The sequence below is a fragment of the Dipodomys spectabilis genome, unplaced genomic scaffold, assembly GCF_019054845.1.
Source record: "Dipodomys spectabilis isolate Male_0828 unplaced genomic scaffold, ASM1905484v1 ptg000001l, whole genome shotgun sequence".
Classification (NCBI taxonomy): domain Eukaryota; kingdom Metazoa; phylum Chordata; class Mammalia; order Rodentia; family Heteromyidae; genus Dipodomys; species Dipodomys spectabilis.
In genome coordinates this window covers 23,790-51,471 of record NW_024870678.1, presented here as the reverse complement: position 1 = coordinate 51,471, position 27,682 = coordinate 23,790, and the positions used below count along the sequence as shown (strand labels likewise).

Sequence of the window (27,682 nt, the reverse complement as noted above, 5' to 3'; positions counted from 1 at the left end):
ACAACTACTTAAACGATCATGTTTTTTAAGGTACTTGATTATTGCTTTACCTTTCGCCCATTTGCTTTTTACTTTTTGGAATCCTTCTGACATTTGTATTCTTTTTTTCATCTCTTTTGGTGATCGGTATACTGCGCCCCGGTGCCTTTTGACCCCATCCATCTACGCATGGATTTGAATAAAGATGAACGTCCTCTCTGTTCTTTAAACCCAGATGTCCCCCCTCACGCTCTCGGATCGTCGTCACTCCGTTTCGTTCGGGGTCGGTGTGGAGCGGCGGGCAGAGGGCCGAGCGAGGGCCGTTTGCCGCGGTGGCTCCGTCGGCCCCCGGCCGCGAGTTGCGGGCTCGTCTGGCCACCGGGCGCACAGCGCACTTGTGGAAGGACATCTTGGGAAACTTTGGTTGGCCCCGGGCTGGGCGCACCGCGGGCTCGCTCGGGGCCAGGGCTGACCGCCCCGCGCGCCCTCCCCGCCCGCGCCCCGGAGCGCGCGCCCGAGCCGCTCCCCGCCCGCACCCGCCGCTCCCAGCCGCCGCGCCGCGCCGCTCCCCGGAGCCCGCGGCGGTCACGCTGCGCCGGGCCGCGGGCGAGGAGGGCGGCGGCTTGGAGGGGGTCTTCCGCGGGCCTGCCCAGCCCTGTGCGCACCCGGCGGGGAAAGTTCTGCGGGCGCCTGGCCGGAGCTCCGCGCGGGGTCGAGGGAGGACAGGTAAGGAGAGGAGCTCGGGGCGCCCCGCTGAGGTCGGGCGGTCCGCGCCCTCGCACCTTACCGTCGCCGCTGGGCAACTTTGCGGGCGCGGCCTCGGCCCGAGCTCCGCCTCGGGGTGGGGGCTACGAGGCCGCCGACGCCCTTCGAGCGCAGGGGGCGGAGGGGTCCTAGGCTTCCCCCGCGCCCGCGCTCTTCGGCTGCGCACCCGGCTCTCGACCCCGGGAACCCCTGGGGTCCCAGCTCCGGGGCCGAGCGCGGCTGGGCTGTGTTTCCTCCCCACCGGCCTCGTCCCGGCGCTCCTCGGTCCTGGAGGTTCTCCCCCCGGAATCTTCTCTCCGGGCTCCCGTAGGTCCCAGGCACACTGCTCCCCAAGGCACTTGGCCAGAAGTGTGAGCGCGGAACGGGCCAGTCCCGGGAGCCCTGATGGTCGTGTGTTCCACCTTGGGGCACCGGGCATGGCCCGAGTTTCCTTTCCGGGTGTGTGAGCTAAGGCCCTGATTGCAGTCTGGGTCTCGCTGGGAGTTGAAGAAGGAGGAAGCTGTGCTTCAAGAGTAGCTCTGACCTAGTTTCTCCACTTGGGGATCCCCCTGCCAAAAAGAAGAACGAAATTTGCACGCCACACAGTTTCTTCATCATGAAGGTCGGTTGCAGTGGTATTATAGATGGGCTTGTCTGTGTTTTTCGGAAAAGATTAAAGGCACAGAGATAAAAATACTAAAGGATTAGGGAAGGGGGGGAAAAAGATTAAACCAGGAGGCATTTGTAAAAATGTAAATGAAAATAATTAGTAAATCTACTGGGAAGCAGGTTTGGAAGCTTACTTTTGGATATAGTTTGAACTACAAAACTTACTCCTCATTCCAGCTCTTGTACTTTGATTTTGCAAGCCTTACAAAATACAATTGAGGTTTGTGACAGCCTTACGAAATGATTGATTGCTTACCTGTTTATATTTGGTTTAGTAGCTTTATTTATTTGCTTATTTATTTATTTATTTAACCTCAGGGACTATTGCATGGAAAAACTCTTCATGAGATAGCCCAGTTACTTGACATTGTTCTTTGTGGCAGTAGAAAGCCAAACAAGAATTACATAAACAAAAATTGGGTCTTGGTTTCCACTTACACAAAAATGAAGAGATCAAGCTGATCCCAGATCTCAGATAATCTCTAAGGTTTTCTTTTCTGTCCTGAAAAATTGGTGTATGTGTCTTCCGAGGTTGGTATATAAACATGAACTGACATCTAGATATATTATTTGTTCTCAAAATTTTATGCATTTAAATGGGAGACATTTGATAGTTTATTTAATCAGTCTCAAAATAACAAGAATCATTGTGCTTGCTGGGCTTCTAAATGGCTACAGTCTAGGCTATTAAATCACAATATGTAATGGGAATCCAAATCTCATGCTACTTACTACACGACTAATGGAATTGATACAGCGCATTCAGGCCTAGTTATTTTGGAACAGTTTGCAGCCAAAATTAAGAGTGTTAGGAAGTATTTGCTACAGTGTATACAACAACACATAACTGACAGGCAAGACATTTCAGAACTCCTTCGAAAAATATCCCATAATGCGCTGGGAAGGTGGCTCAGTGGTAGAGTGCTTGCCTTGAATGCATGAGGCCCTGGGTTCGATTCCCTAGCACCACATAAGCAAAAAGAAAAAAAAAGCCGGAAGTGGTGCTGTGGCTCAAATGGTAGAGCACTAGCATTGAGCTGAAGAGCTGAGGGACAGCACCCAGGCCCAGAGTTCAAGCCCCATGACCGGACCAAAAAGAAAAAAAAGAAAAATATCCCATAGTGATGCAAGCCTAAGAATTGCAGTTAAGATCACTTTTAGTAATTATGATATTGGTTAGCTGGGATCAGGGGAAGTGAATTTGCTTCTAATTATTAGAAGAGCATATTGAAACATTGTTTTGATTTTTTTTAAGGAAAAGGGAAATTTTTTATCTGAGTAGTTGTGGAAATCTTAAAGTGAGTTAAAAACAACAGGTATCTGAATTAAATTAACAATAGAAGTTCCTGGCATTATTATCTATGGTATAACAATAATAGTTCCTCTTCTGATCCAGAGTCCAGGGGTTAATTCCCACAGATTTACTGTGACACTTTGTCATTTTGTGTTCTGTAACAGAACAAGGCCCCTCCCAGCATTCATCCACTGAAACTGGCTAGGGCAGGGTAGCCAAGGAAGGAAGTGTGGAACAGTACTAGGACAGCAGCTTAAGCTTACAGGACCCCCATCTCTTTGAGCCTCCTTTTCTTCTCTGAACAGTGCTGACACAAGTTGAGCATCCCTAGCTCAGCTACCACCACCACCACCTCCTCCTCCTGTCCACCCCCTCACCCCCCTACACCTTCCTTCTCCTTGGGACTGATATTGGAGTTTGAAGTTAGGGCCTTGCACTTGCTAGGCAGATGCCATGCTTCCTGTACTTTTTTTTTTAATCCTATTTTTGAGATCTCACTTCCCGTCCTATTTTAGGCTTTACAATTGTAGTTGGGATGAGTAGATCACACTACCACACTCTGTTGAGATGGTGTCCCAAAGATTTTTTTCTTCCCTAGTCTGACTTGGAACTGCAGTCTTCCTAATCTCTTCCTTCTATACAGGTAGGATTACAGGTGTGAGTCACCAGCACCTGGCTCAAAACATGAAACTGAAACTTTTTGAGGACTGATAGGATGTTCAGAAAGTTCCAGATATTGAGATGTTTTCATGAAGACTTTTTTTTAATTATTAAGGATGCTTACCTGGAAAAAAAACAAAACAAAAACATTAAACCTCTGCAATTGGAAATACTTCTAGTCCCACGCATTCTAGATAAGGGATTCTTGACCTGTAATAATATTTAAATGACAGAGTTGCTGTGACTCCTAGCTAGGGGGGGTTGGTAGGTATAACATCTGGTGTCTTTGCACAGGAAAAGCACAACCAATCTTGATTCTCCCTCTCTTTTTTGGAGGGTATTTGTTTCTTGACCCAAGATTTTAGGCTAAGTTAATTAGGTTATCGTATTTGCTTCCCCCTCCCCTTTGGTCCTGGGGCTTGAACTCAGGGCCTGGGCACTGTCCCTGAGTCTCTTTATGCTGAAGGCTAGTACTATACCACTTGGCTTTTTCTGAGTGGTTTATTGGAGATAAAAGTCCCACAGAGTTTTCTGCCTGGGCTGGTTTTGACCTTCAGTCCTCAGACCTCAGCCTCCTAAGTAGCTAGGATTACAAGTGTGAGCCACCAGAGCCTGGCTCAGTATTTGCTTGAAATTAAAAAAAAAAAAATTGATGTCACAAAGCCTTGATATTTTGTTAAATCTGGGATAATGGTAATAGGAGATCATGAATAGGCTTATTATAAATGATTTTCTCCTTTTGTCTGTTTAAAATTATTCAGAAATATGTGATTCTTACAATGTGTCTAATTGAGCATTTCATTTTAAATTATATGCATTTTCATTGGTATAGATATTTCAGATATTTAAATATGAAGTAACACAAATTACTTATTTGGAGTGGATGGGCCAAAGTAGCCTGGATTTTTCTTTAATATGGAATGATCTACAGAAACTTTAACAATGTTGTTGTTTGTTTTGATTGTTGGAAGGGTCACAGATTTTTATTAAGTTCTTTGAAATTTTTATATTTAATTTTTTCAGATTAATATACAATCACTGTTTGTTTCCTAAAATCACTGTAAAGAATGCCTAGATAGGGCTGGGAAGGTGGCTCAGTGGTAGAGTGCTTGCCTTGCATACATGAGGCCCTGGGTTCGATTCCTCAGCACCACATAAGCAGAAAAAAACAGAAGTGGCGCTGTGGCTCAAGTGGTAGAGCACTAGCCTTGAGCTGAAGAGCTGAGGGACAGCACCCAGGCCCAGAGTTCAGGCCCCATGACTGACAAAAAAAGAAAAGAAAGGAAAATAAAAAAAGAATGTATAGATACTTCACTTAAGAAGAAAAAGTAAAAATAGTATTCTACCATTCATGAATACCTATTTTTAACATTTAAGTAAAAATCATTGATGTGTCTTTCTATGCATTTGTAAAAATATATTGACAGAAAATATATTGATAGAAGACAATTCTATTATTAAATTATACTATTAAATATTACATAAACATAAGAAATATAGCTATAACAGTTTTTATTAAAAAATAGAATTGTTAGATAAGCTGAAGGCCACCTGTTTTAATCTTGTTTCCTTACTTTGAATTCCTTTATAACTGCAACCTAATTTTGTATGCAAACTGAAACAATTTAAAATTATACATTTTTGTAACAAGTGGCCAGATTTCAACCAATCATAAACTGCCAAGCTTCAGCCAATCACAATCAGCCTTTTCCTCATGGCACCATGCCCAAAGGAGGTAGATGCTTCACTGTAGCCAATCAGATGATTCTTGCTTTGCTTCCATGTCCTGAGTATAAAACTTTGTTGTCCAAAGTGCTGCCTGATTAATGAGTGGTTTTTCAAATAAATGGTCAGGTTTTCTAAAGTTTTTCTTCTCTCATGATAATAATAAAGGTACTTTCTTACATTTTTTAAGCTAATTAGACAGAAGAAGAGACTTGGAGTGAAAGTGAAGGAATTGCTGGCTTTCACATTAGTATTGAGCAGGTATGGTGGTACATACCTGTAATCCCAACATTCAAGAGGCTGAATCAGAAGGATCATATAGACTGGGTTATATAGACACCGTCTCAACAACCAAAACAAAACCTTGCAATGTTTCTACATCCTGAGAGATAACAGATCATAAACTAATATTCCAAACTGACAAGATTCTGGATACATCCCAAGATCAATACAATACATCAAGTTTTGACAGTAGCTCTCTGTTATAAAAGACACGTGATTGGTAGTTTTATATTCTCCTCCCTTTTGGTTTGAAACGTTTCATGTGAGGATCTTTGATATTAACACTGGATTTTATAAACCTCATTTCAGCTAATAGTCTTCATTTTTTATTAAGTATAATCATTGCTTATCATTAGTCCTTTTACCATGGTATCTGAAATATGAACTCTTAAATTTTTATTCTTCCTTTCTTTGTCTAGTTATTGTCAATATGTGTATTTGGCCGGGGGCGGGGGAGGTTAGGGGAGGAGGTGTTTCAAAAGGGATCATTTCCTTAAAAGGGTGTCTTTCCTGGGTCTTTTTATGTTTGTGATGTGTATCTTATTCCTGTACTTGAGTTACTGTTTGGCTGGTTAAAACACTTTGCATTACAGTTTCCTTACCTTAGAATTATGTAGCCCTTCCTCCATTAGCTTCCAGGATCTAATGTGGCTGTGAAGATGCCAAAATTCAGTATCAAAGCTTCCCTCCATGCTAAAGTTCTGAAGTCTTCTATCTATGCTTGATGTTTACTAACTCAGCCAAACCATATCATGATTAAAATTCTATATCTAGAATTTGTCTAAATGACTAAAAAGGTAACTAATTCATAAATGAAAACTTAGCAGAGTCTAAACAACAGGTCAGGAATTAGGATATGATCCTAATTTGACCAAGTCATTCTTAAAAGAGTTTTCTTTGCTTCAAACCTGGAAAATAGCTTCCTCTCCCTCCTGCTTGTAGTATTTTGTAGCTATGAAATAATATATAGGAATACTTCCTGCAGGTTCTAACATAGTTACTACTCAACAGATGTTAGCTGTTGCTACTTATATTTTTTCCCTTCATCCAAGCTGGGGGGGGGGGGGGGTTGGTGTTAGAATCAAATTCCAAGCAACTGTTATGTTATAATTGTTTTGCAATCCACAGTGCATGAATGATGGATAATGTCTAGTTTCATCTGTTAGAAAAGGAAGTTTAATCTCTACAGAAAAAAAGAAAGAAACATAAACACTTAAACCTCCTGTTTAGAATTTTAACTTGCTGTAGGGTCCCAGCTTTCTTTTCCATCTTTTGTGTTTATTTTCAGGTTTAAATGAAATCTTGGCTACTTACAGAACCTATCAACCAGTGGACCCTCTTGAACCCATACTTAGATAGGAAAGCAAGTTTAATATGAAGGTTCTGATTCCACTACAGGGGAAAGCGATCAACAAATGTTGTTTGGGAATTAAGAGAGCTAACCATAAAGGTGTGTAAATGGAAACAGTTAGGTCACGATTTGTTTGACCTAACAGGGCCTTTCGTAGAGCTTGGTTCTGTAGGTGTGGAGTGGCAATGTGCAGCCAGACCTGGCCTCTTATGCTTTGCCTATTATAAGCAGTGGCTCTTACGGGTGTTGGTAAAATTATTACTTACTGGCATTTTTTTTAAGTCAGGAGAGTTCTCACCAAATCTTCTCTTGAATAAGCAGGTGGTCTGACAGTGTTGGCTTCCCTCAGCAGAATCAGCTGGAACTGAGGAGAGATTTTTCTCTTTGCATGGGCATGAAAGTGCCCATGGCTTTCCCTGCACAGTGCTTCCCTCATTTGTGTTGGCTGTCTGGTTATTGTAGAAAGCATTAATGTGTCTCCTGGAGATGAGCATGTGAATTACTCCTACAACCAAAGCCTAGAGAGACCCCATACCAGAGCCAGGATTAGAGCTCAGGTGCTTTTATATCTAGTTCTTGTGTTTCTACTGTACCATGCTCCTCTTTGATCACAACCTCACACTCATTGTTAGGTCACTGTGTAGGCCAGCCAAAACCAAGGATTGATTTCTGTGCAACCAAAGAAATCTAATTGAGAAAAGAAATACTTAAATAATATTCATCAAAATCTGTGTGGAACTGTGTGGAACTAAGGTCTTTTTAAAACAATTTTTTAAGCTAACAATGTGTTTTTGGTAGATATATTAGCTATATTAGTATTTCATATATGTGTACCTATAAATATCTGTGTGCACAAATGTATTTATATGTATCACAATGTCAGCATGGCACATCATTAAAAGGATAATGTGCCAAGAAAATGTTTGTACAGGCTAATTTTATAAAAAGATGACTCTTACAGGTTGTTTAATTATTGAATGAAACTCTCGATTATTTAATGAAACCGTATTTTCAGTTTTGTGTAATTTACATCTTTATCTTTAATTCCATAAGAAAATGATAGGGTTTTCATTATTTCCTTAAGAAACAGGTTTGTTGCTAAGGATTTAGGGAAAGGTACTACTACATAGTGTACAAATAAGTTTATCCCTGCATAAACCTACAAACATTTATTATCTTGAACTGTGTGTGCTAATATATAATATGCTGTTCTGATAGCACATAGAATATTTGGGAATTTGGGGGAAGAAGGTTGGTTTTTGATGGGAATTCTAAAAATAAGCTTCTTTGTTTTCTGATTTTTAAGACTTTAGACTATCTTTTAAAATGTAGCATTTATTTAAAATTCATTACAGACCAGCAGACTTGAAATGAGTTTTATGTAGTTAATTTGCAAGTAAGTATAATCCCTCCCCCCCCCCCCCCCGCCGTCAGTCCTGGGACTTGAACTCAGAGCCTGGGCACTGCTTCTAAGCTCTTTTGCTCAAGGCTGGTGTTCTACCACTTTGAACCACAGCTCCAGTTCCAGTTTTCTGGTGGTTAACTGGAGATAAGCATCTCACACTTACCTGCTGGTTTTGAACCACGATCCTCAGATCTTAGCCTCCTGAGTAGCTAGGATTACAGGTGTGAGCCACCAGTGCCTGACACAGGATATACTTTTACCTAAATAAAATAGACCTCATAATTTGGAAACAAGGCTTAAATGTGTCAACATTTCAATTTCAGTAAAATGCAAGCTCCATGAGGGCAGGGATTTGAATTGTTACATATATTGATTAGTAATATGTTACTGGTCATTTGAGTGCTGATAATTAATCAATCATGCTATAAAGCATGTTTTCCAAGTGTGCATTGTTCCACTTCAGTTGACATATTAGGGAATGATTTGAGCATGGTGCAACTTTTGTGTTTCCATACCAATGACTTAGTCCACCAGAAAGATTGGGTGAATGCATAAAACGGTGACCAGCTGAACTGAGCTATGTTGGACGGACACGCACACACACACACACACAAACACACACACACACACACACACACACCCATCTCAATACCTGTTGTCAACCCTGGTTCATCGTGTATTATTCTCCAAGGACATGTTTTGCTATTCTTTTACACTTGTAAGCTTTACTACATAAAAACATGCCCAGTTAACAGCCTGGATGGTTTGGTTCTGACCAAATTTGGTTAGGAAGTAATCTCCTGAGAGGTGCTATCTTTTGAGCAGCAAGAATTGGGGAATAATCTACACTGTACATAATCCCAGGCAGCACTGCAGAGAGAAGCTGTGTCTGAAAGTAAAAGTTCAGATATTGCTAAATCATTAACAATAGAATGGGAAGATTGTCAAATGTCTGCATTTAAGACTTCACAGTTAATAGTCTTTTCTTCTAACCAAAGAGGAAGCACTAGCCTTATGTATACATGCATAAAAAGAAATCATCATACTAAACACCAGTGTTCCTTTCAGCCCTAGCTGTGGCCAGCTCATGGTTCCAAGCATCACTGTTAAATGTTGTGGGGCTGAAACAAAAGCATTTCTAGCACTCATGTAGGAATTCATTGAGGAAGGGTACACATTGAATCCAATTTTCAATTTTGAAGGCAGGGAAGGGGAAGAGAAAGGAAGGAAGGGGAGAGAAAGGAAGAAGAAGAGAGGAGAAGGAAAGGGAGAGGAGGAGGGTGGGGGAGAGAGGGAGGAGATAGGAGAGAGTGAGAGAGAAGAGGAAAGGAAGAAAAAGAGTGCCTCTAGAGGAATACATTTTGACCTTCCATGTCTAGTTTTACTTCTCACTTTCAGTAGTGGTACCTGCTCTTGCATTCCCTGCACTAAAAGTGTCCAGTTGTGACTGACCCAGGTATGCTGTTCACCTGGTCATTTAGCCAGAATAAAGCAAAGGAAGGCAGTTAGCTAGCACATGATCTTGTTGGAGCTGTTCACCAGGAAAGAACTTGAGAACTTAAACACAGAAAACATATGTGTGCATTTGCAGCATATAGGTCACTTGGAATAAGGACAGCATGTTTCCATTGTTTGTTTACAATAACAAATAGGCCATCGAATGCACCTGCTTTCCCTTACCTCTTTCATCAGTGTGTTACTATATGATGTCTTAGCAGCTGATGAGAAGGGAATGGCCTCTTGCTGTACTTTTAACCATTCTCAGGATATGAGCTTGAACAGAGCCAGCAATAAGTTAAAGCAGCAGGCCTGGGAACAGACTTCCTGCTGCTTCTTCTAACAGAGTGGTTTTGAAATGCCCAAGTGGAGTGTTTCAACTGGTAAGACCCACCTCTCATCCTCTGTGACTCAAAAAGATGTGTATCATAAGAAGATATTTAGATGAATTGAAGGAAGAAAACGAGGGTATTGTCAGTTTGTTCCTGTCAATCTGGATATGTATTCAGATTTGAATTATATCCATGAAACAATACAGCATGGTAGTTAAGAGAGCAGACCCTAGATTGAAGATGGAGCTCATTGGTAGAGCACTTCCTTAGTATACGCAAAGCCCTGTGCTTAGTCCTCAGAAGACAGAGAGAGAGCAAGAGTGAGCAGAAACTGGAACCCACACCTGCGTGGGAGTACATTTGAGCTCTATCACTTATGTGTCCTTAGGTGACCTACTTTATTACCTAGTGATTTTGGTTTTCTCATGTGTAAAATAGAGACAATAAAATACAGTGATCCTTCACCTATCACAAGTATTATGTTCCAGAGACCCCGGCGATAGGTGAAAATCTGTGAAGTAGCAGCATTATATTTATTATATATATGTATGTGTATGTGTATAAGCAGCCATTTTACTTTATTTAATTAAATGGCATTCAACTATATATATAATTTTTTACTTTTATTTTATTGTAAAGGTAATGGATAGAGGCGTTACAGTTACATAAATAATGTAATGAGTACATTTCTTGCCAAACAGTGGTACCCTCTCCCTCATTTTCTCCCACTTTCCTCTCCCAACTCCCTCCCTAGTTGTAAAGTTCATTGCCCCCATAGCGTCTTATGAGTGTCACTATTGCATTGGTTCACTCTTTGTCCTTTGTCCTTTGTCCCATAATTTTGTGGTTCCCCTTCCCTTCTCCAAATCAGATAAACGTATATATAAAATAGGGTACCAAATAAAAAACTGTAACAATGGAGGATAAACCAAAGGAAAAATAACTGAGTGAAGTAAGAAATAACTTCACACAATACATTAAAAACAAAACAAAACCCAATTCTTTCCATTTCTTGGAGTTCATTTCAATTTGTATCATTTTATATGGTGATATGTACATAGTTATTGAGCTATTCTACTCATCTGCTAGGACATATACTAGACATATACTAATTATATATACTAATCATATATATCCTAGACATATACTAATTATTACAAATGAGGGAAACCATGGAGCCTGTGTTTCTTTAGGTCTAGCTTACTTCACGTAATATGATTTTCTTCCAAGTCTTTCTATTTCCTTACAAATGGGGCGATGCCATTCTTTCTGATGGAAGCATAGAATTTCATTGTGTATATATACCACATTTTCTTGATCCATTCATCTACTGAGGGGCATCTGGGTTGTTTTCACATCTGAGCTATGGTAAATAATGCAGCAATGAACATGGTTGTGCTGTAGCTTTAGTGTGGACTTTTGTGATCATTTGGATAAATGCCCAGGAGTGGGATTGCTGGATCATAGAGGAATTCTATGTTTGGTCTTTTGAGGACCCTCCATACTGGTTGAATCAGTTTACATTCCCACCAACAGTGTAGTAGTATTCCCTTTTGGCTACATCCCCTCCAGCGTCTATTACTTGTTTTCTTGATAATGGCCATTCTGACTGGAGCGAAGTGGAATCTCAATGTGATTTTGACTTGCATTTCTTTTATGGCCAGAGATGTTGAACATTTCTTCATGTGTCTGTTGGCTATTCTTATTTCCTCCCAGATAAATCTCTTTTAATTCTTTAGCCCACTTATTAATGGGGTGGTGGTTTCTTTGAGGATTTGTTATTGGGGATTTAAATTTTTGAGCCCTAGGTATATTTTAGATACGAGGCCCTTGTCTGTTATATGGCTAGGGAAGATCTTCTTCCAATCTATTTATCTTGCTACCTATGTCCTTTGCCATGCAAAAGATCTGCAGTTTAATACAATCCCATTTATCCAGCCTTTCTTTTATTTGTTATGTTTTTGGACCTTTATTTAGGAAGTTTTGACCAACAAGCCTTAGTGTATCCCCCGTAGTATTTTCAGGATATCTGCTCTTACCTGGAGGTCTTTGATCCATTTGGAGTTGATTTGGTGCAGGGTGATATATAAGGATCTAACTTCAGTTTTCTACTCATGTATAGGACAGTTCTGTCAGTACCATTTGTTGAAGAAGCTATCTTTCTTCCCTCTGATGATTTTGGCTCCTTTATCAAAGATTTGATGGCCATAGGTCTGTGCGATTATTTCTGGGTCTTCAGTTCTATTCCATTGATCCTCAGGCCTGTTTCAAGCTGTTTTTATAACTATGGCTTTATAATAGAGTTTGAAGTTTGATACTGATATTCCTGCTAAGGAATGGTTTTGCTGTTTGGAGTCTTCTATTATTCCATATGAATTTTTGGATTGCTTCTTCTATTTCATTAAAGAACCTTGTTGAAATACTGATGGGTATTGAATTGAATTTGTAGATAGCTTTTGGCAATGTTGCCATTTTCACAATGTTAATTCCAGGAGCATGGGAGGTTTTTCCACTTCCCTAGACCTGCTTTGATTCCCTTTTTCAGGTTTTTTAAGTCTTAATTGTAGAAGTCCTTCACTTCTTTGGTTAAATTAATTCCTAGGTTATTTTTTGAGATTATTACAAAGGAGTGCTTTCCTGATTTCAGCTTCTCCCTTATCACTGTTGGCATATAGAAAATCTGTTGATTTTGGTGGATTAATTTTATACCTTGCTACTTGGCCAAAGTTTTGAATTATCTCATGTAATTTGGGAGAGGAGTCTATGGGGTTCTTTTAAGACAGGATCATGTCATCTGTAAAGAGGGAGAGTTTTACTTCTTCTTTCCCTATTTGGATCCCCTTTATGTTTGTCTCTTGCCTTATTGCTCTGTCTAGGAATTCCAATACTATATTGAAGAGGAGTGGAGAGAGTGGAAATCCTTGTCTCGATCCTGATTTTAGAGGAAATAGTTTTAACTTTTCACAGTTAAGTATAATGCTAGCTATAGGTTTGTCATATGTTGAGGAATGTTCCATGGATTCCTAGTTTCTCTAGAGCTTTCATCATGAAGGGGTGTTTGAGCTTGTCAAATGATTTTTCTGCATCTATTGAGAAGATCATATGGTTCTTGTCCTTATTTATATATATATTTTAAGGCTTTATAAACCTTTCCCACTCTCTTGTTAACCTTTCCCACACTCTTATCAGTTCATATGCTCTTAAAACACTTTTTACATTCGTAAGCCTATGTAATTTTAACAACATATAAACTTCTAGATCAGTACTCACCAGTGAAGTATATACTATACTTGAATGATGAAGATCATGAATTATGTAGCTGCGCAGTACTGATGGTGATGAAGGTGATGATGATGAGATTAATGTACGCACCACTTCATCAGGCACTTCATTAGGTGGTGCAGTATCTTCACCCTGAGCTGTAACTTCTATTTCCACTAAAGGCATAGGCATAACTGATATCTTTGTCCGAATGATGAATACAGTTATGGGAGTTGCTGGCACTGCGCTTTCATCTGAGTGAAAGGTTTTTATAAACTGACCTGCCACTCTAGATTGTATTTATGAAGTGCAGTGAACAAAGTATCTGGGGGTCCTATTTGTCAGCCACTCACTAAAGTTCTCTGGTCATGGTTGCAAGACAATCGAGTGTTAGGCCAGCCTTCTCTTCTTCTCCAACCTGTAGTTCATCTTGCTCATCCTTTTCTTCCTGACTTCATCTCTTCCATGTTAAAAACTCGTTCAGGCTTGTAGATCCCTTCCTCCATGATGGATTTGAACATGATGTTCACCTATGCCCAGCTTTAGCTTTATCCATACAGGCAGCTTTTCCATGCAGAGAAATGGTCTTGAGTCCAATGTGTCTTTAAAATTCATCAAACCAGCCCTTACTGCCACTGAATGGGGTTCATCTCGTGGGAGAAATACTCATTGGTCGTTCTTTGGTGTCATTATCCTCATCACTGTTGTGAGTATCTGTGCTTTCCACAAAACTATCGTAAAGTTTCTTGGCCTTTATCTGGATGGTGTTGTTATCCAGCAAGATATTCTTCTTCCTGAAGACATTTATCCATAGAGTCAATGAAAACTTCATCCTCACAATGGTCTTATTGTAGAAAGTGACCGCCCTATTTGCAGTCTTGTTAAAAGTCATCATCATTGCGAAAGACCTAATATTTTTCTTCTCTTTATGTAGCAAACAGTAGATTCATTGATCCCACCATGGAGGTCTACAGCTACGTAGCTTTTTTCTTTCTTTAACATAGCAAGAAGTTCCATCTTCCTCTGGTACTTGGGTTCACAGCCAGAAGCCTTAGAAGGCACAGAATGTTTGGGTGGCATCATAGGGTTTGAAATAAATTCAAATGTTCACAAAAAATTCACAACAGCACAACACTGTAGAGCAACACTACAGTGCAGTGATCAGACATTGATGTGAAGTGGACTAAAAAGAGAGATGCTGAACATATGGGCACAGTGTGGGAGAGCAAACAGATCAATGCTACAGTTACAGAACCAATCAGTACCCATGATACAGAACACAGTGCTGTGTTGGTCCCCTTACATTCCATCAGCAGCCAATAGTGTGCTGTGTATAATCTCACATTGGCAAACTTGTACAAGTGGCAGTGGCATACTGCATTTCGATTGTGTACAATACAGTACAGTATTCATCTGCTGATGAAATGCATACTGCATTTTGATTTAATATTCTTTTAATATGTTTGAATTAACATTTTTATATTGTTTTTAATTCTTAGGCAAAATTAATTAAAATAAATATTATATAAATACCTATAGTCCTCAATATAGTGAACACTCTGCAATACAGAATTATATATATTCTTTTTTAAAAACCTGCAATACAATGAAGCTGCAATAAGTGGACCGCAATATAGCAAGTGATGATTGTACTTCAAAAAAAGTTGTGGGGAAGCTGGATGCCAGTGGCTTGTGTCTGTAATCTTAGGTAGGCTGTTGAGATCTGGGAGATTTTAGTTTGAAGTTAACCTGGGCAATAAAGTCTGCAAGACTCTATTTCTTAACAAATTCAGGCCTGCTGGAGGCATGGGCCAAATGGTAGAGTGCCAGCCTCACAAACAAGCCAAGCAAGCACAAGGTCCAGTGTTCAAACTCTGGTACTGGAAATAAAAGAATTGTAAGGATTAAATGTCATGCTATCCTCTTAAGATCCTCAGTAATATATATCCAATGAATCATAAGTGCTCAGTAATTGCTAGATATTCATAGTAGTCTATAGGTAAGAGAAGATGGCTGCCTATTGCAATTTAATTTCTCACTGATAAAATTATGATAATCTTAATTGTATGTGAAATCACACATATTAGAAAAATGACCAAAATATTTGTTTTAAGTTATCACGGGCTGTATTTTGAGTGTTGGTCTCTGGCTACTTCTGAAAAGTCAGCGTTTATCTTATCTGTACAGTAAATTTCACAAAGAACAAACTAATCTGAAAGTCAAGCAAGGAAATATGGTTTTGGAGGAGTTTGGGAGATTGGCAGAAGACTGTCACAATTTTCCTAGAAGGTGCCCAGGTACTCAGGTGAAGTAGCAGAGTTGGGACCACTTGACTGCATGAAAATAAAAAAAAACTATTGTGCTGCTGGAAGCCACAGGACTCCATTCTTATGATGTCTTGTTTTCTACAAATGCTTAAGGAGCCATTCCTTCCTGGCTTTCCTAACATACGTAGGTATGTTCTTAAGTCTGTCTGAAAATATAGGTTGTTAATTTAGTGAAAAGCCTCAAATGTAGTGAATACTCTTTTTTTCCTTGTAGTACTTGGGATTGATCTCAGGGCCTCACACACTTGCTCAGCTTTCTTTCTCCCAGCTAGAACTCTACCACTTGAGCCATGCCTCCCATCCAGCTTTCTATTAGTTAATTGGAGATAAGTCTCATGGACTTTTCTGCGTGGGTGGTTTCAAACTGTGATCCTCAGATCGCAGCCTCCTAAATAGCTAGGACTACAGGCATGAACCACTGAAGCCTGGCTATAGTGAATATTTTTGTATGTGTGATGAGGGTTGTTGTTATTGCTGTTTAAGTATAAAACATTGCCTGAAACTTAGTGGCTTAAAAACAACAACATTCATTTGCTATCTCAGTTTCTGTGGGTCAGGACTGCTGTCAGTGTTGAGCTGAATCCTCTGCCTAGGCCTCACAAGCCTGCAATCCAGGTGGCTAGAAGAATTCAGTTTCTCCAGATAATAGGTCTTGGGTCCCAATGATCTTGCAAGTTATCTTCTTCTTTGGGAGTTCTTTCAGTTCATAGAGGCTTCCTGCTGTTCCTGAACTCCAGAGGCTGCCTTCTTCCAGGCCCATAGGAACATACTCTTCCAGTCCCTCTCAAGTCCTCTGGTGTACTCCTGCATAATTTAGCATCACTATGGGAATGACTATTCCACTGCCATTTGCCATGGTTACCTGGTTACAAGGACATCTGTCCCATCGCATTCCTAGGCTTCACCTTCAAGACAGGGACTTACACAGGGCATATGTATGTACCAGGAAAGGCAAGAATTCTGAAACCCTCTTAAAATTCTGCCTGCTGAAGTGCGTGATAAAGTGAGGGACCAGACATATTGAGAACAAGCAAATGTGACGTCTACTGATCCATGAAAATCAGACAATTCCAGTGGTAGTCAGTGTGCATATTTTTGAAAAACAATTTTCACAGAGACTTGGTCCATGCTCTCATTAGTAGGCAGAATCCAAGGCTTAGCGCATTCTGCAATCTAGTGGTTCATGAAGTCTCTACCAACTGTATGAAAGCAACAGCTGGAGCAGTCCCTCAAGAATTCAGAAGTGCAAATCCAGTTGTCTGTATAAAACTAACGAGATTGTCTGGGAATTCTTCATTGTTTGGGATTTCCTTTCTCTGAGGAATCATCAGAAGATGAAATGAGAAAATCAACCAAGTAATATAGTTGCTTTGGAAAGTAGAACTCTGTTCAGGCAAAAGGAAAAGGTATATATTCCTTGTTAGGGGTTCACCACCCAGATAGGCAGAAATCAGATGGTGGCATCTCTGCTTTGTTACATCTGACTAGCTGCTGCATGTGAAGAGTGTTGCCAAAATAATTTACATTCACATCAATTCTCTGTTCATAATCTTGGGAAGTTTTTCCACATTTCTTCATGCATTATACATATGCACTGTTAGTACAATGTTTCCTCTTACTGTTACTTGAGAAGCTGTAGATCAACACTCTCCAATAGAATTATAATGCAGGTATACATAATGCAAATATAAACTAGTTACATATGTAATTTAACTTTTTCCAGTAACTTCTTTTTAAAGTTAGAACAGGTGGGTATAGTTTTAATAATAGGTTTTATTTAATGTCTGTCTCCAAAATGCTCATTTCAAAATGTAATGAACTTAAGAATTATTAATGACATTCTTCTGTACTGTCTTCAGAATCCATTGTGAACAAGACTTCTCAGTTCAGACCAACCACATTTGGGGAGATCAGTTGCCCACATTTGGCTAGTGGCTATCAATTGAATATCTATCTAAGGCATTTAAGATCAAACTTCATTTGTCTCCTATCCAGCTTTTGAATAATCTTGCTGACTCCAATCTTACCCTGTGTGCGTGTGCTGTTAAATCTCTCTTCTGCCACCCTGCTCCTTACTTTCTGCTGTGAATTCTTCTAGGCCACGAGCATCAGGTTAGACGTGACTGAAACTGTGTTCCCCTTTCCTCTGATTTACTTCTGAACTGTCAGTAGATACCCTCACTTCTTCCTATTAGTCTAATATATAGTCCTTTCTTTTTTCTAATTCAACATTTAAATCACTGATTCAGCTATTGGTCATATTCCTCTTGGACTTCCTAACACATTACTTGCTTATGCCAGAACTGTATTCTAAGCATTGCTTTAAAACTGAGATTAAAACTGAGATCTGAAATCAAAGCCAGCCCAGGCAGGAAAGTCTGTGAGACTCTTAACTCCAATTAACCACCCAAAAACCAGAAGTGGAGCTGTGGCTCAAATGCTAGAGTACTAGCTGTGATCAAAATAAATCTAAGGGACAGCTCTCAGGCCCGAGTTCAAGCCCTAGGACCTGTAGGCGCACATGCGTGCACACCTGCACACACACACACACACACACACACACACACACACAAAATCTAAGCATTTATGAAAGACTACTCCAGACCTCATTTCCAAATTCAGATATATGTCAAAATATACATAAAAATGACCAATCAGTAAAGATATATTACACCTATCCTAATGCACAATTTATGTTTTCTTTGTAAGAAATGCTTAAAAATGTTCCCTGAGAAAAACAAATTGCCATGCTTTAAACAGGAAAGAAAATCAATGGTCAATATAGTACTATATGATGGAAGCCAGGTAGACAGTGAGGCTAGTAGGTTCCTCCACATTCCCTTTTCTAAAATTAGTCACAAAGTTCTTAACTCTGGATTGCATAACAAAATCCCTGAGAAGTTTGGGGGAAAGGGTATACCCGTACCTGAGCCACCCAGCAGACCAAGTTATGTATTACCTTGCACTAAGATTTTTCATATTATAAATACTGCAAATCCATCCATATTTCTGGGAATCACCTGGGAAGGGATGGCTTTTCTAAAACTACACTATTCCTAGTAGCTCAGCTCTATGGCATGCAAGCAATAGGTTATCTCTATATATTAAAGTTTACAAAAAAATTAATACAAGCATTCTCATTTGAACCTTCTAGTACCATTTAAAGTGATGTGAAAAGATGACAGTGTTTCTGCTTTACTGATGAACAAATATGCGAGGATTCATTTCAGTAGCAGAAAAGAGACTAAGCACCTACCGTTTCTAATACTGTTACTGTAGGTTGCAAGCAAAATAATGTTGTCTAGGTGATGTGTGAGCTTTGGAATCAGGCAGATCTAGGCAGAAACTCAGTTCCTTTGTAAGTATTGTGACTCTGAATGCCTTATTTACCTGCTTTCAATTTCCATTTTCTCATCTGCAAAGTGCAGAAAATGGCACCTTTCTCAGTGAGGTTGTTGAGTGAATTCTTAAAATATGTGTAGCACATCTTCGTTGAAAAAATGTACCACCTTAAGATAAGAAGAAAAAAATCCTAAGAAAATAAGAATTAAGCATATGGAACGTATACTGAGGTTGGGAGTGGATTCTAATTAATAAGTTGAACACTGATGGAATTTTGAGCTGATGGTGTTGCCTAGCAACCCAAAAGTAACTCAGTACTATTGGCTACCAGAGTTGTTGTTAATCACAGCAGTAATTAAACTGCTCTTAAGCTCAAGGTTGTAGACAGACAAAAGGATTCCCTGAGAATTTAGAGTTGTGTCAGATACTTAGAAAAAGTGAAGCCCCAACTCCTCGGTTTATTTGTGCTGAGATATCTTGGAAACTGGCCCACTTCTGTGCCCTATGGAACACAGGTTGGTAGAGCATCTCATGTTGGAGGGGAAGTGCACTTTTCTCCCAACGTATCCAATCAACATTCATTGAAGTTAAAGACAAAAAACATTTGTCTTTGCCCCTGCTGCCCTTTAGAATTCAGAGTCTAGGAGAAGAATCAATACGAAATAAAAATACAGCAAAATCTTTCATGAGCCCTGTCTATGTCTCCAGCATTATTCTAAGCATGATGGATTGAGCAGAACAAGCAGGGACAGCAGCTCTTAAGTAGCTGCTGTAGGGTTTTTTATTTCCCTGGCAAGCCTATCCAGGAAGAATATTCCATTTTGGTTTCCCAACACATCCATACTTCTTGATTCATAGCCTCAGAGGCAGCTTCGCCTGTTGGCAAGGGATGATGCCAGGCCGTGAGGCCATGCATTCCCACTATACTGGATATGACTAACTTGCCTCTTTTTTACCTGAAGTCAGGGACTTCATTGCCCTGTGCCTTGCTTTTCTCATTTGTAACCTGGACAGGAAGATTTAGATTCTGCTTCCCTTCAGGCAGCGGAGTGTCAAATGTATAGAAGCGCTGAGCAGATAAACACTATTTCTGAACTCATCTTCATCAATTTGCCACCGGGTTTATATTGCCTTTCATTCAGTATTCTCATGCCATTAAAACCCACTGTCTGAAAATTTTAAATGAAAAAAAAATTAGAGGATGAGCGTGGAACTCTTGTGCTTGCACTGAATCTTGTCTCCATCCTTTGTAGCTCAGTGTGCTCCTTTGGCAGGGAAGGAATCCATTGCACTCCTCAGGCATTTCAGCATTAACTTACGCACAAACTTGACTTACAGCGTGAGTGCCTTTAAGGCAGGCAGCTGGTCCATGAATCATGTCCAACATTCATGCAGTGTGGCTGGTGTCTATCAGAGGATGGCTTCTGCCCATCACCTGCCCCTGTCAGTTCTTCCTCTTCGAATAACATACCTCTGTTTTGGTGACTGAATAAAAACACAGCTAGTAGAGAAAAGCTGGGTGGGGAGTAATTTAATCAGAGCAGGTCAGCACACTTGAGCAATACAGTGTCAAGGATAGAAAGATGGCCTGGTCATAGCTTAATGAAATAGAAGTAGACAGGAAAGGGCTAGAAGCACAGTTGCTCTGTGCTCACAGTTCTGGAATGTAGCGGCCCTAATATATCTCTCAAATCTCAAAACAACCATTTTAAGGTGACAAGAGTCCTGTCGGCTTGCTTCTGAGTTCCCACAGACATTTTACACAGCCTTTCTCAACTAGCATCATTTTTACATTTTGTTGAAGATTATAAATATTTAAGGAAGTTCAAACCAAAGTTCAAAGCCCTATTAGCAATTCCTTTCAATATTGGCTTGCATGTCTCTGTCTGGTATCCTGATCTAACATATCATCGTTTTAAAAGTCAGCATGGAGACTGGCATTGAAAGGCTGGTAATCACAATTATCACTGCTAATTACATGTTTTTGACAAGTTCTTCTTCATGAAATAGTCTAGAGCCATGGGATTTTACATTTTGTTTAGAAAGGAAAAAAATTGGACATCACCCATTCTCTCACAGTTTTTCCCTTCCCTTTGTCCAAAAGAAAATGTTCTCTTTGCCTGACTTATGTTAACTGTAAACCTTTCTGTTTAATAAAGACTTTCTTTAATTTAAAAAAAAAAAGGAAGTGTATTTTTTCTTCCTATGGGACAAGATCTGTGATACCTGATACTTTATTAACAGATGTTCTGGAAAGCACCTACTTCAAAAATAAAACACTAAATATAGCATACACATTCAAAGCTTCTGAATGTTGCTATGGCTATATTTGTAATCCTGACTAGTTAGGAGGCTGAGATCTGAGTATCACAGTTTGAATTCAGCCCAGGCAGAAAAGTCCCCATGAGACTCATCTCCAATAAACAACTCAAAAAAAGCTGAAGTGGTGCTGTGGCTCAAGTGGTAAAGCACTAGTCTTGAGCACAAAGAGGCTCAGGGATTGTGTCCAGGCCCTGAGTTCAAGCCCCAGGACTGGCAAAATAATAATAATAATAACAGCAACAATAACCTCATGAATCTATTGAAATCAGTAATTTTAGGGAACCTGTTGGTAAACACTACATGTATCCTGGAACTCTGCCATCACAGCTAATTCACTTCTGACTCAGATCACATATTAGCATTTGCACCATATGGCTGAAAGGGTGGAAGAATATATGTGCAGAGAAACAGAGTCAGTAACATTTTTGACCATCTGGTAAATAAATGTAGAAGTAACAGGACTCTTCATATTTATTTATTGTATAGATGCAACCTTTAATCTGAAAGAGCCACCAATACAGCCACATAAAACTGTACTACATTTACATTTTCCTCACATGATTTCTTTCACAGTCTGTGTTCTTCAGATCTGACCCCCTTTTTTCTTTATGTTTACTGATTGGGTAGAATTCCCTGCAGTACTAAGTTTAAAACACCCTTCATGAGAAGTCACAGGACTGAACTGGCTGGCCTCTCAGAGTCTCAAACTCTTCATGTGTAGAATGAATAACATATCCTCTAGATTTCCCCTCAAAGGGTAGGCCGTGGAGGACCACAGACTCATAGATCAGAATTACAGGGGAAGTTTGTTCAAAGTATACCTGGGCCCCATCTTCGGCAACTATGATACAATAGGCCTGGAAACGGTCTGTGAATCTGCATTTCCTATCATTGTTGCAAGGGATCAGCAATCACACTGAATCACTGCTGTGCAGTCCAACTAGTTGTAGACCACTTAGATTCTCCACATGCTTTTAGATGATAAAAATGTAACTAAACGGCAGCATTTGTGCTTAAAATATTCCAACTTTATAGAAATAGATGGTCAACATCCATTAACTAATGTTGATTCATTAATTATAGTACCTTTTTTGCTTTTGTTTTTGGTTAATTATATCCTTTATCCTTTTCCCCTTGCACAGGGAATAGCAAAGTATCTACAGACTATTTAAATCAGAATCCGGATGAACCTGAAGAAACTAGCATGCAAGTCTGAGGTTTTTACCTTCCAGACCCACAAATCTCTTAATCTCTCACTGACAGCTCCAATGTCTGCTGGGTTTTGTGAAGACAGCAAACCTTGAATGATGAAAAAGCAGAGAATTTAAGCACTTGTTTCCATATCATCTCACATCAGTTGGAAAGTGAAGCAGACAGTGGGAGAGCCATGGAAAAGAATTTGAGTTTATGGAAGAACCTGATAGATGAGCACCCAGTCTGCACAAGCTGGAAGCAAGAGGCCGAAGGAGCCATATATCACCTTGCCAGTATTTTATTTGTAGTAGGTTTCATGGGTGGCAGTGGATTCTTCGGGCTCCTTTATGTCTTCAGTTTGCTGGGGCTGGGTTTCCTCTGCTCTGCAGTCTGGGCATGGGTAGATGTCTGTGCTGCCGACATATTTTCCTGGAACTTCATACTTTTTGTCATCTGCTTCATGCAGTTCGTTCACATTGCATATCAAGTGCACAGTGTAACCTTTGCCCGGGAATTTCAGGTGTTGTACAGCTCCCTTTTCCAGCCCTTAGGGATCTCTTTGCCTGTCTTCAGAACAATTGCTTTGAACTCCGAAGTGGTTACTTTGGAAAAAGAGCACTGTTACGCCATGCAGGGGAAAACTTCCATTGATAAACTCTCCCTGCTTATTTCAGGAAGGTTTGTACCCTTGGTGCCTGCATGCCTTTCCTCTGTATCCACTGTGTGTGTTTCTTTGCATCATATTTTTCCACCTTGGTGCAGGGTCGTACTGGGTGACATTTACCATCCTGAACCTTGGGAAAGTCTTTGCGACATTAATAGTAAATAGGATCATGTAGAAGACGGGGTATTATTTACTTAAAGTAGGAAATAATCTAGAGCCATACTCCTTTGTTTTAGAGAATAAATGATGTGGATCTTAAAACCAAAGGATGAGCCAGGTGCCAGTGGCTCATTCCTGTATTCCTAGCTACACAGGAGGCTGAGAGCTGAGCATTGTGGCTCAAAGCCAGTCTGGACAGGAAAGTCCATGAGACTCTTATCTCCAATTGGCCACCAAAAAACTAGAAGTGGCACTGTGGCTCAAAGTGATAGAGCACTATCCTAAAAGCGTAAAAGCTTAGCACCCAGATCTGAGCTCAAGCCCCACAACTGACAAAAACAAAGGCACAAAAAATGAAATATGAATTTATTAATCTGAGTATGACATTTGTTTCCCAACTTATCACTGAGAGTCAAGAAGAGGTCTATGCCTGCTTGCATTGAGTAACTTACATTGGCACATGAAGAACTTTAAATAGACTCTTCAATGGGGCTTTCTTTTAAGTAGCAGAGAACTTTTCATTTTAATCATTACCAGGTTTGTTCAGTAAATTCTTAGCAACTTCCCGCTTGTTAGAAGTGGGAAGGAGAATATATGTAGATAGGAGGCTGAGATCTGGGAGAACAAAATTCAAAACCAGCCTGAGCAGAAAAGACTGGAGGTGTGATTCAAGTGGAAGAGCACCAGCTGTGAGCAAGAAAGCCAAGCAAGATCTTAAAGTTCCAAGTTCAAGACTCAGTGTTTGAAAACACACACACACACAAACACACATACACACAAAGCATATATTTAGAATTCATCTAAATTCTGAAAAGTAGAGGGAGGAAGGAATAGTACGTCTTATATGTTTTTAAAAAGATGAAAACCTTAGTTTACAGATATATTTATAGCAGATCCTTTATGTTCCTACATATTCTCCTACTTAATTGAAAATTTTAATAAAGCATAGTTAAACTTTTTAAATTGAAGTACAATACACACCCATAAGTGGGCATTCATTATTAACATGCCACTTGATGAGTTATCTGGGAAAAAAAAAAAGTGAATTTCATTCAAGAGTCCAGATTCCTGAATGGGAGCTGGCTGCCGGTAGCCCACTCCTGTAATCCTAGCTACTCAGGAAGCTGAGATCTGAAGATCCAGTTTGAAGCCAGCCTGGGTTGGCTATGATACTCTTTATCTCATGGCCAGTTTGTGAGACTCTGATCTCCAGTGAAGCACAAAAAAGCCAGAAGTAGAGCTGTGGCTCCAATGGTAGAGCACTAGCCTTAAGCACAAGAGCTCATAGACAAGAGAGTATGTACAAATATCACAGGATGTTATGTTAACTTATTGTCTATGAATCTAGTCTACGAATCTAGTAATTTGCCCATCACAATTTTGGGAGAAAGAAAATCAGCAGAGATCTGAAATATATTTCCCCATCTCCTTCCCTCCAGTCATGTTCTGTTTTCTCCTTGCCTTCTAACTGATGTTCTTGTGTTTGGCAGGGTCAGGGTGACAGTGGATGGTGAATTTCTGCATTACATTTTCCCCTTTCAGTTTCTGGATTCTCCTGAGTGGGACTCACTGAGACCCACAGAGGAAGGCATTTTTCAGGTAAGGGATAAGTAGACTGCATGTTTCATACTTCCTCTCCCAAATGGAGAATTAGTATTTGCACTAAAAACAAACAAACCAATAGAACAACAGGAAATACAAGAGTAACTTACTTTAACTTTGGAATTTATTTTGCAGTGCTTCTATAGGTACAGAAACAAAGATGTCCATGATAAATATTCTTGAGATTTCCTTTGCATAACCTTATATTTGAGGCTTAAATGTAATTAATTGAGATTTGACTATAAACTAAACACTGCCAACAGTTTAGAAAACACCAAGAACTAAAAAGAGCATTTGTTACTCAATAAATGATGCTTTTAATTTAAAATACTGATGACATTTAGTTATTTTCTAGCAATGGGGTGACAACTGTCACTTCTCTGATAGCTTTGAAAAATAATCATTTCAGTAGGTTTCATTTATCATACTAGACTGTTTTCCTATGAGTTAATACATAAAGTACTCATCTGTATGTAAATAAGGTTTATATACATATGCAAATAATGCATTTGATTTCTATTTTATACTAGAGAAATAGGGTTAAATGTTTGCAGTCTTTAGAGCTAACTTAAATATACGACTAAAATGTTGATTTGTTTTCTGCTTTTAATATCAAGAGCTTTTCCTTCAACAAAATGTAAATCATAAGTTCATACCAGAAAAAAGATAAGCTGGAGATAGGTACAACATTATGATCATTCATTTTATAAATTATTTGTAGTGATAAATGTAGTTTTTCTACTTCACACTATATTATAAATCAACTGGAGTTTTTATAAAGAAAGCAAATGAAATTCATTTAAAATTTAGACCAGAAAAAATGTGACTGAATATCTTGCTTCTTCATTTTTTTCTATGTGGTCTTACCTTTTTTTCAGGTAACCCTCACAGCAGAAACTGATTGTCGATATGTATCTTGGAGGAGAAAGAAATTATATTTGCTCTTTGCTCAACATCGTTACATTTCCCGCTTGTTTTCAGTTTTAATTGGCAGTGACATTGCAGATAAACTCTATGCCCTGAATGACAGGGTATACACAGGAAAAAGTTATCACTATGATATTCGATTACCCAACTACTATCATATGTCAAGTCCAGAAATGCCCAGATCACCTCTGACAGAACAGTTTCGGAATTCCAGACGATACTGTGATAACTGACGTCAAAATACGAAGTTTTATAACTATTAAAAATATCTTCGTCATTCCCCAAGATGAAATAGCAAAATATAAAAAGTTGAGCTCACTAATATTTTTGTAACTCAGATTCAGAGGAACGATGCCATTGCCAGTTATTTTTATTCATCTCAACTACTGCGTTGCAAATAAATTTTACAATTTTTCTTGTATATATTTATTTATTTGTTTACTGTACTTACAATTGGGAAGGGGAGTGAATGATGGCGGACAGCTTGCCTCAGAATTTGGGGAATGTGACTTTTTCAAAGGTTTTTCTTCAGATTTTCTCCCATGTTTTGTCTTGCCCTGTTGACTTTGAGGCCAGATGTTGCTTTTCTGCTACAACCTCTGATGAAAGCCAGGCATGATTACTCTTTTTACCCATGAAGTTATTAAGTAAGACTAAAAACTAGAATAAATGTAAGACAATCATATGCCAATCTGGAAAACTATTTTCTTGCTACAAATAATTTCTCAGACTTAATCTTTACCATTTAAAAAGAGACATTTTCACAGGAAGCACATTGCTGAGTAAAAAGAATGTCCATAAACCAATAATGGAAATGTTTTACAGCATTTCAATTTTTCTTTTTGGTTTTCTTTTTTGGGTCTGGTCATGGGGCCTGAACTCTGGGTCTGGGCACTATCCCTCAGCTCTTCAGTTCAAGGATAGCGCTCTACCACCTGAGCCACAGCACCACTTCCGGCTCAGCATTTCAATTTCACAGGCTAAAAAGGCCAGGATTTGCCTGGGCAGGGAATGCCTCACAGTGAATGCTCAGCCCACCACCTACAGGACCCTGCTTGATACCATTACTATAGTCTTGTAAATAAGAAAAGCACAGATCCTTAGTTGCAGATCTGAGCCCTTCTTAGCTTGGGAAAATTGGTTTCCTAAGGATCACGTGTAGTCTGTGTTCTTTGTAGAAAAATGTATTATGCATTTGCAGATGAGTATTGTGCTCCTTCTGCAATTCTGAGGGCTATGACAGAAACAGACACCTGTGTTTTCCCCCAATATCAGAATGTACTAAATGACAACAGACTCACAAGCTATGTCAATTTCATTGGTGTTCATTGGCCCAGTACTACTGAGGCTACTTGATAGCCTAGGCTAATAGGCAGTATTAGTCTATATTCCTATGTTAACTGTCCACCACATATTAAACTTCACAACCATGGGTACAGGATAGCTAGGAGGGTAAAGTTATAGGGATGGCAGGGTTTAGAGAGGTCTTGCTTAAGGCCAGAGCAGAGAAGTACAGGAGCAAAGAGAGTCATTGTTGGTGATCAGATGAGGTAATAGTAAAGAGCCCAGCCCCACAGCACAGGTGCAAAGCTGGTTGAAGAGTAGAGCTGATTTCAGGCAGTGTTATCTTGGGCCGGATATGGAGCTGAACTAGATCTTCAGGGACAGAGCTGGGAATCCATCACTCTTAGAGAGCTGCTGCATACAGCATACACAAGATGGTCTGATAGTCGCATCAGCATTCATCACTGCAGTATCTCGGTGCAAGGAGTCCCTTCTTTGATGTAACTTAGGTGAGAGAATTTGTGTCAGTCAATCCTGGGTCTGGTATCTTCAAAAAGTTTATGCCTACTGTTTCTGATATGACTTGATACATTTGCTGATGTAATTGTTTATTGGCACAAATAAAGTATTATCAGTTTGTGCTTTGTGGTTTTCTGACAGAT

At 39.6% G+C, this 27,682-nt stretch overlaps 1 protein-coding gene across 1 annotated transcript; it reads left to right on the top strand.

The window, feature by feature from the left end:
• The first annotated feature begins 603 nt into the window (after positions 1-603).
• Popdc3 (popeye domain containing 3) lies at positions 604-26,151 on the top strand. The gene is made up of 4 exons (XM_042701181.1): positions 604-705; positions 22,333-23,062; positions 24,698-24,806; positions 25,688-26,151. Exons 2-4 carry the CDS (start codon positions 22,578-22,580, stop codon positions 25,967-25,969), a joined length of 876 nt encoding a protein of 291 aa, XP_042557115.1. The 5' UTR covers positions 604-705; positions 22,333-22,577; the 3' UTR covers positions 25,970-26,151.
• Positions 26,152-27,682: the final 1,531 nt, after the last annotated feature.

What these genes read in the sequence shown, in the direction of transcription:
- Popdc3 (XM_042701181.1), top strand. Translation starts at nt 22,578, where the DNA reads ATGGAAAAGAATTTGAGTTTATGGAAGAACCTGATAGATGAGCACCCA. An exon ending in TCCCTGCTTATTTCAGGAAG is followed by an intron (nt 23,063 to 24,697) that starts GTTTGTACCCTT and finishes TGTGTTTGGCAG; the next exon opens with GGTCAGGGTGACAGTGGATG. An exon ending in CAGAGGAAGGCATTTTTCAG is followed by an intron (nt 24,807 to 25,687) that starts GTAAGGGATAAG and finishes CCTTTTTTTCAG; the next exon opens with GTAACCCTCACAGCAGAAAC.